Source organism: Molothrus ater, chromosome 3, assembly GCF_012460135.2.
Source record: "Molothrus ater isolate BHLD 08-10-18 breed brown headed cowbird chromosome 3, BPBGC_Mater_1.1, whole genome shotgun sequence".
In the NCBI taxonomy this organism is placed as follows: Eukaryota; Metazoa; Chordata; class Aves; order Passeriformes; family Icteridae; genus Molothrus; species Molothrus ater.
The window spans coordinates 82,729,848-82,743,541 of NC_050480.2; the positions used below are offsets into that span (position 1 = coordinate 82,729,848).

General features: G+C 37.6%; 1 protein-coding gene across 1 annotated transcript in view; it reads right to left on the bottom strand.

The window, feature by feature from the left end:
- SNTG2 (syntrophin gamma 2) overlaps positions 1-11,450 on the bottom strand; it is a 121,533-nt gene extending 110,083 nt beyond the window's left edge. Inside the window, exons 1-2 of the mRNA XM_054514231.1 lie at positions 11,364-11,450; positions 9,757-9,894 (exon numbers count right to left, since the gene is read on the bottom strand). Of these exons, the coding sequence (XP_054370206.1) occupies positions 9,757-9,894; positions 11,364-11,450 (225 nt within the window). The remainder of the gene's footprint in view (positions 1-9,756; positions 9,895-11,363) is intronic.
- Positions 11,451-13,694: the final 2,244 nt, after the last annotated feature.

Sequence of the window (13,694 nt, forward strand, 5' to 3'; positions counted from 1 at the left end):
TGTTGAAATTACCTACATGTCAAATTTAGTTAATTAACTGTCAAATTAACTACAGATACTACATGACAGGTTTGCAATAGAAAAAAAATGCAGTTTGCCACCTTTGGGAAGCATACAGGGGAAAGGAAAAAGCAAAACAAGTGCAATAATAAGACTTAAAAGAGAAGCCTGTAACCTCTCCTGCATGGATGCAAGGGAAGAAACAGTCTGATAACTGAAAGGGTAAGAAGATAGTTTGTCCTGGTTTCACTTGGGATAGAGTTAGCTTTCTTCTTAGAACTTAACATATCAGCCATATGTTCCTTTTCTTAGCAACTCTAGGCAGCTACCATGAGGAATTTATGAGATAGGAAATAACTGAAGAAGCAGATCTTGTAAGAATGAGAGAACCAGTAAAATGTATCATAAAAGGCAGACATCCTGTTGGTTGTTAAACATCCCAAAAGATGAAAAGAGGATGTGGTGAGCAAGGATATGTTGAAATTCCTCAGGAAATTTTCTCCTCAAGATGGGGAGTACCCATGATAAGGGCTTTCTCAGCTCACAACCTCCACCTCTCCAAACCTTGAGCTTCCTAAGCAAATTGTTCAGCGTGTATTTAGCATTTTTTCAAATAGATATTTCCACTTCTGCTCATACAACCCTCACTTATTGACAGCAAAATTCCACCTACCCAGTGTCTGGCTGCAGGTTGCCCGGCACCTACTGGCTGACTGTGGCAGGAGTCACCCCCTCTCCTCTCTACCACAGGTAGACAAAAGTCAAAATATTATTTTGAATGTGAGAGTTTGAAGCTTTACTTCTTGCACTGCACAGGTTTTCACCTTCTCCTAAAAGGACAGGAAGAATGCACTAAAGATTAACTAAGGCATGTCAGTTTATGTTCAGTTTTGTATAAAGTCAAAGCAGATCTTTTCATGTGCTAAAACAGACCTGGGACATCAGCAGATTAAATATAATAACATTTTTATCAGTTTACATTATTATCTTACTGCAAATGTTATATTATCTTACTACTGTAGGTAAAAGTTGGTTGGTTTTTGTTTGTTTGTGTGGGGTTTTTTTTGTGGGTTATTTTGGGTTTTTTTTAAGGGGAAAGTGGTTTTTTTGATGAATTTCTGTGGAGACTTTAGATAAAAATGAAAGTCACTCATTTTATTACAAACCTAGCCAAGCTAAGGGAGGATTATACAACAAAATCCAAAAACAAAACAACAAAAAACCCCAAACAATTTTTCTCACAAGTGTACAAAGAACAAGCATTAGACGCAAGTCACAACTTGCAAGAAAGGAAATTCCAGCTGAGCATAACAATAGGAAAGAACTTCACATGGTTAAGCATCAAGAGCTGCCCAGAGAGCTGGCAGCATCTCCATCCTTGGAGATATTCTAAACATGAATGGACAACGCAATGTGGAAGCTATCACCACTTTCAGCAGTGGGTTGAATTAGATAACCTCAAGAGATCCCTTTCAAAATAAATTATTACATGATTTCTTTTTAGTGAGGATGACTGACAAAGCCCATGGTGTTTTATTCCTCTGAGGGAAGGAATCATATTAATGTGCCTGAATGAAAAACAGTCTCAATATGACTTCAGAATAATCCTCAGGTGCTCCTCCACTGAGTTGTCAAATATTCAGTTTGGGACAAGAGCTTTTTTCTGGCAAGTGGTGTGAAAAGATCCCAGACTCTTCCCAGATACAAATTACATCAATGGAGATAATCTAAAAATATGGATTTCCAGAGTTACTAATAACACATATAAGGCCCTGTATATGATAATACTTTTGCCATTGAAAATTAGCTGATTACTTTCAATTTAAAAGGCATCCCATAACAACAAATTATATCTGAATCCTGCCAGAATACAGCTTTTCTTTGAGTAATGCCAATCTGCATTCAACTTTGCACAGCATTTTACAGGCTGGCCATAGTGAAGATGAACAACAGAGGTTGAACCCATCAATATCCCAAGTACTGATAGTGGAAAGCCTCATGCTTCCATCACAGTCAAGACAGTTTGCTCCTAACTGTTGAAAGTTTTAAACTGCTACAAGATCTCTCACAATGTGTATAAGCTACAATTTACCAGTCCTGACACTGTCATATCTTTAAGTGTAATAGATTTATTGAAAATTCAAATAAAGGACACATATATTTATGTGCATGTGTGGCTTATCAAAGTTGTGATGCCTTTCTTTTATCTTCTTGGTATGAGTACTCACCCTTAGCTGGACTCTTTCCACCTTTCAGGATGAGATTGTTTTTCAGGGGTATTCAAAGTGTCCTTTGCATTCTTCTGTTCTATTTAGCAGTCTTTTGTTAAGCTACTTATTATTTCTATCTTTAATAATAAAGTTTTTTTGTCATGCTGAAAAATACTCATATTTATTTTGTGATGCAAACTTCTAACTGTTCTCAGATTGGCAGCAAGACAAGCATATGATCTGTCATTCTAAAGTTCCTAAGGAATTACTTGATAGCTCTCTTCTAAGTATCTAGGTCAGCTTTCCAGAGCTGGAAAGCTGGAAAACAAATAACAAATGGTTAAATAATGTATTTTCTCCATACAGGTGATCTTAGTTTCAAAAGGAAGACTCTTAATCATTTACTTGATGCTTAAAACAAGACATTAAAAAAAGACAGAAATTGTTAATTATTCGCTTTTTAAAAAAAACAATTTTGGACTAAAATACCACACCAGCAATGGTAGAATAGTCACTGGGCAAACTGTAATATTAGCAGTTCTTGAGAGAGAAATTTCCTTAGCTTAAAAAAAAAAAACCCTAGATTTTTTTTTGCAGATTTGTTCCCTAGAGATTTTCTAAGGGAACATTCTTCTGCATCATTATTAGCATCTGAGGTATAAAGGAAAAGCCATAGAAATCGCATCAGGAATCTGAACAGTATTTTCAGACACTGTTTCTATTCTTTTAATCAAAAAAACAAGTAATCTTGATGCTTTTCTTCCTTATTCACTTACTTTACTTCATACTAAGACACAGCTTGTGAAGCTGGAACATGGATTATCCAGCATACAAAGGTTTTTGTTATTCTAATTCTATTAGACTCAAGCCTCTGAGGGGTCCTCTCCCAATCAAGATGTCATCCACCTGCATTCAAAAACTCTTTGCGTGACCCATGACCAATTCAGAGACAATTTAGCTCTGTGAGAAGGACCAATTTTGATAAAAAACCAGATGGATTTCTGCTCTATTTCTTAGAAAAATAAAAGAAAGAAAATGCTTATGAAAAGAGAGCATAAAACTGTGGACTGTCAACAGGAGAAGGATGAAGCAATATACATGGAAGAAAAACACAGAATATTAAGGTTGAGGTACTGTATGTAAGAAATGAATTTTAGCACATAAAATAAGGAAGAGTCCAAGTCCAGTAACAGCTTCATGGAGTAGAAAGTTTAAAAATGAATGCCTTCCTGGTTATCCTTTAACTAAAATTGATTATTCACTGTCTGTCATGCACTTCCTTTATTTCTGTGAGTATTGTTTAACTTTAAACCTGGAGGGAAAAACATCTTCTGTTAAAAATACTTGACAGGTAGGGAAATTGTCTATTTATTTTCAATTCACCATTTCTGTCAATACTTTTGTATTTTTTTGGATTCTATGAGCATTCACCAATTCAAAGAATCACAGAATGAGTCTGTTTGGAAATAACCACAGTGGGTCATGTGGTCCAATCCCCCTGCTCAAGCAGGGACATCCCACAGCACATGGCACAGGATTGTGTCCAGACAGTTTTTGAATAACTCCAAGGAAGGAGACTCCACAACCCCTCAGGGCAATCTGTTCCAGCGCTTGGTTACCTGCCCAAGGGGATATGGTGAGAGACAGTGACAAAATCCTTACTGAAGTTGAGGTTCAGCTGTTATCCATCCAGGTAGCTGTTTCATCATAGAGGGCAATCAGATTGGTCAATCATGATTTACTTTTAGTGAATCCATGCTGACTATTCCTGGTGACTTGCTTGTCATCCACGTAGATAGAGATGGCCTCCAAAATGAGGCATTCAATCACCTTTCCAGGGATTGAGGATTGACTGGCTGGTAGTTCTGTGGATCCTCCTCCTTTCCCTTTTTGAAGACTGGGGTGGCATTTGTATTTTTCCAGTCCTCAGGCACCTCTCCTGACTGCCACACCTTTTCAGGGATGATCATGAGCAGCCTTGCTGTGCCATCCAGCATCCCTCTCAGCACTTGTGGATGCATTCCGTCCAGGCCCTTGAATTTGTGGATGGTCAGGTTTACCTAGGTGTTCTCTAACCCAATTCTCCTTGACCAAGGGAAAGTTTGCCTTCCAACAGTCCTTTTTCCTGGTTTCTTGGGTCAGAGATTCCAGAGGTCTTATCTTACCAGTGAAGACCAGTGCAAAGGTGGCATTCAGTAATTCTGCCTTCTCTGTATCCTTTGTTATGAGGATCCCTCTCCATGTAGTAATGGGCCCACATTAGCCTTAGTTTTCCTTTTGTTACTGATGAATTTGAAAAAGCCTTTCTTGTTGTCCTTGACACCTTTGGCCAGATTTAATTCCAGGAGAAACTTGGCCTTCATTTCATTCGAACTTACTCTGACAACCTCTCTACTGACTGCTTCCATCTCCTCTGCATTTCCTGCTTACACTTGAGTAATGAAAGGAGTTCCTTTTTATCCATGCAGGTCTCTTGACCCCTTTGCTCAATTCCTTGCTCACTGGGATGGTTTGTTCTTGAGTCTGGAGAAAGCGATCCTTCAATACTAACCAACTCTCTTGGAACCTTCCCCCCTGAAAGGCGTTTTCCCATGGCTAAGATCCCCTGAAGAGGCTAAAGGTAGTTCTTTAGCCCTGAAGAGGCTGAAGGTTACAATTTACTTACTGCCCTGCTTCTCCTTGTTCTATACTGAACTTCACAATCTCATGGTTGCTGCAGCAAAGCTGCCCCCAACCTTCACATCTTCAACAAGGATCTCCCTGTTTTTTAGTGAAAGGTCAAGGAGCACACCATTCCTTGTAGAAACCTCCACCGTGTCAGGAAGATGCCATCAATGCTTTCCAGGTTCCTCCCATCCTGCATGTGCTTCAGGTGCTGCTTCTCCAGCCATGTCAGGGTGGTTGAAGTCCCCCACAAGAATCAGAGCCTGTGACTGTGGGGCTGCTCCAAGCTGCTCTGTACAAGGCCTCATTCACTCCCTCTCCCTGACCAGGAGTCTGTAGCAAACACCCTCAACAGCGGTTGTCTTGCTACTCTGTCACTCTTGCTACTCTGCCCTTTTACCCTAACTCATAGGCTCTCAATTTGCTCATCATCCACCCCAAGACAGAGCCTGATGCATTCCAAGTGTTGCCTCACTTAGAGGTAACTCCACCACTGTGATTCTGATGCACCCATACACTTACATACACTCTTTATCCTTGAAATCTGAACACCCCAAACGTTACACCAAGTCATGAAGACTTGCTTAGAACACTAGAATTTGCCAAGTCTGAAAATCTGAAATGCATCTTGATGGAACAATTGCATGCTTAGTATACAAACTTAAATTATATAAATATTTATGAATAGTTATATAGACAATTATTTTCATTAGTGTAATATTATATAAAAAAACATTGTAAAATATTACTTCCCTAATTAGCTCCAAATCCAGAAGGATATTTAGAGATACTTAAAAGCAGCTTGTCTACTGTGAAAAAATTTAATATCAAAAAGAAGCAGCTGATTTTACATTATTTGTCTATATACACCTTGAATTTCAAAACCATGTTTTTCTCTCATTACTCTCTCATCAAATCCAAGATTGCAAGAAGTGAAATGGGCTGAACTATCATTAAATTACAGTGAACCAGGTATAAAATTTCTCATCAAAGGTGAAGCTTTCTCAGTGCTTAAAAGTAGCTCTTGAATGGCAAATGACAAAATATGGAACAGGAACAGACCTTGATGATGGCAGTAAAATGTATTTTATAGTAATAGTCTTTTATGCTTGGGCAGAATCTCTATTGCTGAAAGTCCCTCTCATCACAGTAGCTTTAGCGATCACTGATGTCTTTGCCAGTCCTCAGCATAGCATTCAGAACTACACCGGACTAGCAGAGCTAAATATGCACAGCTGCAAATCCTCTCCTCAGTGTTCCTCAGGATTAACCTGTCAGTAAAAGGGAGGCTGGAAGCAAATGCATCCCACAAATGCTGACCCATGTAAGTGGCTGAAGAAAAAAGTATTACCACAAGTAGAAACAGAACTTTTCTTTTCAACAATTTTCCATTCAAATATCCCACCTAAGAGGAAAAGTCATTCTACATGCAGTTTTTTTCTCTTCCCATGCATTTGAGGTGAATACAAAAAGAAGGCCAAAGCTATTTCTATTTTTGTTGAAAATGAACTAATTTGATGAATGGCCATGTTTAAAATAAAGATTAACTAGGAGTACCTGAGAATGAAAAAGCACAGAGAAAGAAGAATAAATCAGTAAGACAATGTGATCATTTATGACTGCTATAGCATTGACTTTCAGGTTACAATTTTCTATTAATATTTTGAATTATACAAAACAGGGTGAAAACTATTCTCTTTAACCACTTGAAATATAAACCATTTATCTCTGGAATTTCTGTCATGTAAATGTAATTGTAAAACTTACCAAACTCAGCACTAGACAACTACCAGCTATTTCAGCCTGATTTCAAATTCTGCTCTTGAGCTCCTATGTACTAGAAATTTATATATGATAAAAAAATGTTTATCTTCGTGTTACACTCAAATTGTGTTCATATTAAATGACAGTTGTCCAGAAGCTTTTATTTTGTTCAAAATATAATGCAGAAAAAGTGAATATGGCCATGAGGACAGTTTAATTCATTTTTCTCATCAGAGTTTGACAACAGAATCATGTGAGGACTGCAGATAACACTTTCAGAAAGGGACCTTGGGGATATCTTGTAAGGGACACAGAAAAACAGATCAGACCCTAAAATTTTAGTTTTCAGAGTCTTCAGTGAGAAAACTTAGGGAAAATAAGGATAATGTTAACAATGTTTCCCAGGAAAGGGCAGCTTGGCAGAACTGTCCACTCTTATTTCGCAATAGTGTGAAGTAGGAGAAATCCCTTCTGAATGGGTGTCATACCTAGAGTCACGTTAATACTTTGCAACTCTAACCTAAATTACTCTCTGAATTATACATGAAATTCACTTACTTTTACACATTAACACTACATCTACAACCAAGAAAAACCGTCTCTCTTTGCCACAGTCCTGGAAATCACTTCTTTCTAGGCTCTACCCATTACTGTGATCACTACTGGCAATGAAATACAACAAAGAAACTTGGACTCATTTTATATGCAGTGGCTGCATATCCCAGCAATGCCGCCTCTGAAAGGTCTATAACTTTCCAGAATTTATTTCAAAATTCAATTGAAGGCTTGCTTCCCTGCCCTGTCTTCCATCAGGAAATACTATTTAGGGTACCTGTGGGAACTCAGCACATCCCTCTGGATGTCCAGAGTTGCCGAGAACCCCGTCGGGGGGCTCAGAGACCAGGCATGCTGCCTGGAACACCTGGTGGCTTGATTTTGATCCTTTCAGCAAACTGCCAGCTTGGCATGGGGATGTGAAAGCCACACAGGTTTGAATTGTGTAATAACAAGGTGTTCACAGGGTGAAAATGTAGATTTTAGGATTTTTGGTATAAGGGTTATGGGGACAAGATGGAGGAATCAGGGCATGTCTAGTCCTTCTTCTTTCTTCCTCTTGTTCTCCATTTTCTGCTGTGATGTTGGCACTTGGGGATTGGTTTAGAGTAGAAATGCACTGTCTATAGGTGATAGGTATTGGGAATTAAAAGTAAATATGATATACATAGTTTGTAGTATAAAAAGACGACACCGCCTCAGGGGCGGAGGAGAGGGCTTGTGGCTGCCGTGCTGAGCAGAAAGAAAATTTTGTAGATAAGAAATAATAAACAACCTGAAGACCGAAAAAAGTGAAGAGTCCAGGCTCATTCTTCAGAGCGCGGGCTGCCGCAGAACTATCCCACGCATCTCGGGGCAGAGAACAGACAGCTGACCCGAGAGGTACCGATAAAATGTAGGAGTAAAAGGCATCAAAATCAACCCAAATCTTGATACTAAAAGGAAGAGGCAGACTTGTGTTGTTCAGGACAGGTTTTTGTACTACTTTAGGTTGGACATTGAGAATGTTGGGTGGGGGGTGACTTGCTGTATTTTGGGTGTTGATCAATACATACACAGATTTGATACAATATTTTCTCAGATGCACCCAGCTTGTGTTAATTCAATCAAGAAATAAACTAGGAGTATGTAGGATAGAACTGTGATTCTTCTTCTATGACACTCATACACAAGGCATTTAAACACCATTGAGTCCATAGCAATCATGTATAATTATATGCACAAATACTGTATACTGAAGTCTCATTATATTTTACTATGACTCTTGCAACTAGTTTGCATACAACTTATCAGCATTACCAGCAATGCCTGATGAAAAAAAACCACAACTGTTTTTTCATGCTTCTCAGTGAAGCAGAAAGTATATGCAAAGCTGATGAATGAGGCTTATACTTATCTCAGCAAACCAACCACAAGTGGACATGCCTGTCACCGATCAACCTTTTAAAACATTTTAAAGAGCAAGTCATGTTCCACAGAATTCCATGGACAAGTACTTAATGTTTTGAATTGCTAAAAGCTATTTCAAATTATTTTATGAGTGATACTAAACAATTTAAATAAATATTTACTGCATCAGGAATGAAATATTTACATATTATAGAGGCAGACTCTCTAACATACTCACATAAGCACACAAAAATGCCCATTATATGCTTTTTTGGTTCTAACTCTTAGCAGAGTATCACAAACCCACTTGATGTCCCCAGGTGCCAGATTTTAAGTTTACAGGATGCAATACAGCAAGCAGACAGAAAAACTCTCCCTTGGCCCACTCTGAGGAGGCTGCCATGAATTGTGCACTCTAAGAAACACGAGCGAAGTTCATGAAATCGATTTTACTCAGTTAAATTAAGTACATGTATTCCATATTCAAGAACACTGTTTATATGAGGAAATGAAATACATCACTTAAGGATGCTGATAACTTAGACACCCTTGCTGCACTGCTTATGCAAAACATCACCAGTTTATCTAGTGACATTAGCAAATGGTCACACAGAAGGTTCCTCTATAGCTTAGAGGCACCACAGGCTTTGAAAATGCAGCATAACTGGATTTTGGTTAAAAAAAGCACCACATACATGCTGGCGCTGAGCTCCATCTGTGCCTGAAAGAGAATTACAGTGAAATAAGTGCCCATCAAGTGTTCTCTCAGTCAGCTCAATGCCCTTGAACAGACATCCTGTCTGATACACAAATGAAGCAAACTTTGGTGTATCAGTTTACTCTTCAAATGCTTTCACTGGGAAACACTTTTTCCTTTTCTCCCCTAATTTAATGGCCCAGCAATATTTGGTGGAAGAATGCTTTCATCTTGGTATTTATAGATGTTTTTTGCTAGTATTAAGATTACAAATGACATCATAAAGTATGTACAGCACTGGTCAGAAATGCAGTTTTTATACTTATGAATATAGGTACGCACAGAAGAGCCAAACAACTGATAATTACTTGTATTTGTTACCCAATAAAATCTCTTGCACTCCAATACAATAAAGGTGTCCTCTGCAGAATTCATTAAAGTGGGCAGCCAAAAGCACAGAGATATAGAAGCACTTACATTTGCACTGTGATCACTTCCACTAACACAGACGACATCTTGTTTTTGAATTGTTAATACCTCTTTTGTAAGCTTCAGTCGGATGTCATAAGCATTTTCAGATACTTCATCATACAACAATGCAATACCAGTTTTAGTCTGCAAAAAAGAAAGGCATACAAAAAAATTTAAGAATATGAACATTTCATAATGGTGAATAACAAGCTCTATCCCATTCAATAAAAAAAAGCATACAAATGAGCATTATTTGCAGTGGAAAAAGTGGAAAACTGGTCTACTTTTCAGTCTTCAAATGGATTAGACATAAAAAGCCTCTTTTGTACAGGAAAGTACAGGATAAGTGGTCCTTTAAGTAGACATTAATATGCAAAGAGTAAAAAAAATTATAAAATTTTCTCCATTGTATTGTTACACAAAGAAATGTTGCCAATAATGATGTAATTATGTCCTGTTTGACTTTATTTATACAAAGACTTATGAAAATATATTAGAAACAGGTATGTATAAATGTATGTGAACACACTTTCTATTTTTGGCAAGAAGCAGGGAAGTGAAATATTGTTCTTGTCCTGAAGATGTTCATTCCGCTCTGTCAGAACAAGAACATAAAAGTTCTTTTTCATAAAAGTTGCCATTAAGATACAGAGTTCTGTACCAGTAGAAAACTATGTTTTCACAATGTAAAACGTGATTAAACCCAGTTGTTGCAGAAATTATTTTGTTTAGGATAAGATGAACATACATTTATTAAGTTACATCATCACTGGACTAATAACTAGCAAACTCCATAGGATAGTCAACTATTTGGTATAAATAATGTTTTCTCCATTAGTAGTAGAAAAGAAACTTTAATTTCTGGCTTATCCCTTAACATTCAGTCAGATATTTCCTCTTCCAAATAAAAACTGTAGTGTTAGGACTGCTTGTCCTAATTTGTCAAAATATGCAGACAAATGAAATTTCAAATCTTTACATTCATTGCACAGAAGACAAAAACACCTGCTCTGAAATGAATGATCATATTTAAAAGTACTATTTCTTTATTAATTTGTAATGTATATTACAGCATCATCACAGCACTGCATTTCATGTAAGTGAAGAAAAATCAAGCATGATTTAAGTTTTAGCTGCAGTATTTGTTTTTAAAAGAAGATTTAAAATCAAGTTGTCCATCTATGTTTTCTTAAATGGTAGATGGTATCAAAAAGAGAGTAATGGAATTAATGTCCTGTGTACTGAATGAAAGCATGAGGGATTTAAAAATAAAATTAAACATGAAAAATTAGCTTCATAATATTCCTATTTCTATAAAATGAGGGAGAACGGTCTGTGGTGATTGCCAATAAAACCTTTCAGTCTTTAAAAACAGGATCAGGTTAAGCTTAAGGCACTTAGGCTACACTTTGGTGTAGCTCTATGCTGCAACTGAGTGTCATAACCTCCCTTACAGTAGAAACAGAAAACACAGTCTAGACAGAAATTAGATTTGTTCTGAATTATATACAAAGCAGTTGCTCAGGTGAATTGTTCATGTAGTTGGGCTATCCCTGAGCTCAAAGCAATTGTCTCCATGTAGGTCACTTCTACCATTCAAGACACTGAGATACCCTAAGACCTCTGAGCACGTAAAGCTGACACAGGCTTTTTAGGACATCCAGGTCCTTTTCTAGCTGGAGGCAGGACCAGATTTCCATGTTTGTAATGAGATATAAACATTGGTCACGTCAGCAGACATCCACATGTAGGTATCTTCAGCCTGTAATGGATGTCATGAAAGGTTTACAGCCAGAAATCACAGAACACCTTGGGCTGGGAGGGTCTTTAAAATCATCTACTTCCAATACTTTGGAAGAACACTTTCCAACAAACCAGGTTGCTCAAAGGCCAGGTTGGACCTTGAGCACTTCCAGGAATGGGACATCCACACCTTCTCTGAGAAATCTGTTCAAGTGCGTCACTACCCTCATAGCAAAAAATTTCTTTCTAATATGTAACTTAAACATATGCTCCTTCAGTTTAAAGCTATTCTGCCCTGTGCCATTACTACATACCCTTGTAAAGAGTCCTTCTCCAGCTTACTTTAAGGTGCCTTTAGATACTGGCAGGCTGCTCTAAGGTCTTTCTGGAGCCTTCTCTTTCCCAGACTGAAAAACCCCAATTCTCTCAGCCTGTTTTTGTAAGAGAAACCCACGTCTAAGACAGCTGTTTAGAATCTGTCCAGGCAGCAGTGAGCAACAGACACCTCTGAAGCATGATCTCTTTTATACATCCATCTAGAAGAGAACAAGTGAGTCATAGCTCTCTGAGCTACAAGGTAAATATAAATAACAACTCAAATATAACTGTCTAATTGTGGGAAGATAAACCTATTCAGTGTTTGCTGGGTATGTCTAAGGGTAAGAAAGTTCTGTCATGATATAAAGCCTTAATCATTCTCACTTGTTTGGAATCCAATATTTATTTTCCCAAGACTTTGAGTCTTTTCACGTTTTCAGCATGTGTGAATGTCTTATCAACACATTTTTGTGAATGACAACATATGAGAACTATGCCAGTACAATCTGCCTAAAAGCCATGCTGCCAGCAGGAAGTATTTCCAAACAGTGGAACTACAGACTTGAAAACCCACTGTCCCTGATTTTTGCTGTTGTTCAGATGTTGAGCATCGCTTTCCCATCTGGACTGGTGACCACTGTTACTTTTGCTGTGTACCAGAGCATGCTTTACAGAAACACTGAAGAATGGAGCTCTGGAGCACTCTTTATACAGCTTACACTCAGAACAACTCTCTTGCTAGAAATTGTTACATATGTTTAGAAGAATCCCAATGAAAAAACTCTGAACTTTCATTTGTAACAGATGATCAGGTAACAAATGAAATATGCAGAGTGACTTGTTAAATAGTTTAGCATTTGCCATCACATTATTTCAAATGAAGTCCCACTGAAGTTCATCTATTACTATTAAAATCCAATACCTACACTACACTTCATCTAACTGCTGATATGATCCAAGATGACGTGCAGCAATACCTTATTTGCTTTCAGAATCAATAAGATTAATCTGGACTTCTCTCAGCCTTTCAAGTCAGCTTTTTTTTTGACCATTATAAATAGCTTTGAATCAAAATTCAGCACATTCCCTTGTTCATTCTTTGTGTTAAAGCGATGGCATACATTACTCTAGTGGGCAAATCCCAGTCCAGAAAAGGGGTTCTTCAAATAAGAAACTTGAAATGAGAACTTAATCTCTGCATGTATATGTATACTTCACATTTTAACTAGCTGTGTTCATCTTGATTTCTCATTTAAAAACTGTCTATACAGTGGCCATTCTATGTAACTGATATAAAAAACTGAGGACTGAAAAGTCAAAATAACTCTCCAAAATTATGTAGTATTTTTAGAGCTCATAGATTTTGTAATAAAAAGCATCCAGAAAGTTCATAGGGAGTTGCATCTCAACACGATTTTAATGTTTATGTTGAGAAGTAGGGGAATACGAATTTAAATTCACTTGGGCAGAAAAAGAAATCAAATATTGATTTTCATACCTCGTAGTTTTCTAGACACTGGCTTCAGGAAGAGGAATGTGTGGGTGTTCATGTGCATGTTCACCATGTGGTGGGAGGAAGAGAAAAGGTCAGTAGTACAAGCATCACGGTAGCTGTGACTTTTACAACAGCATAGACATTGCTCTGTTTTTGAAAAAAAGATAAAACCACAAACCTATTTTGTCAAACCAGCTCAAAAATTGTCAATACCACAGAAAACATTCATCTCTAGAGAAAGCTAGAACAGCAGATGAATCTTTTTATCAGTATTATTGTTGACTACTTAAGAAGGTCCCTAGCCAATGTACTTGCCTTAAAGCACTCCCTGTTCAGCATAATGTATTGGACCCTACTCAATGTAACATGACTCTTTCAATACGTCATA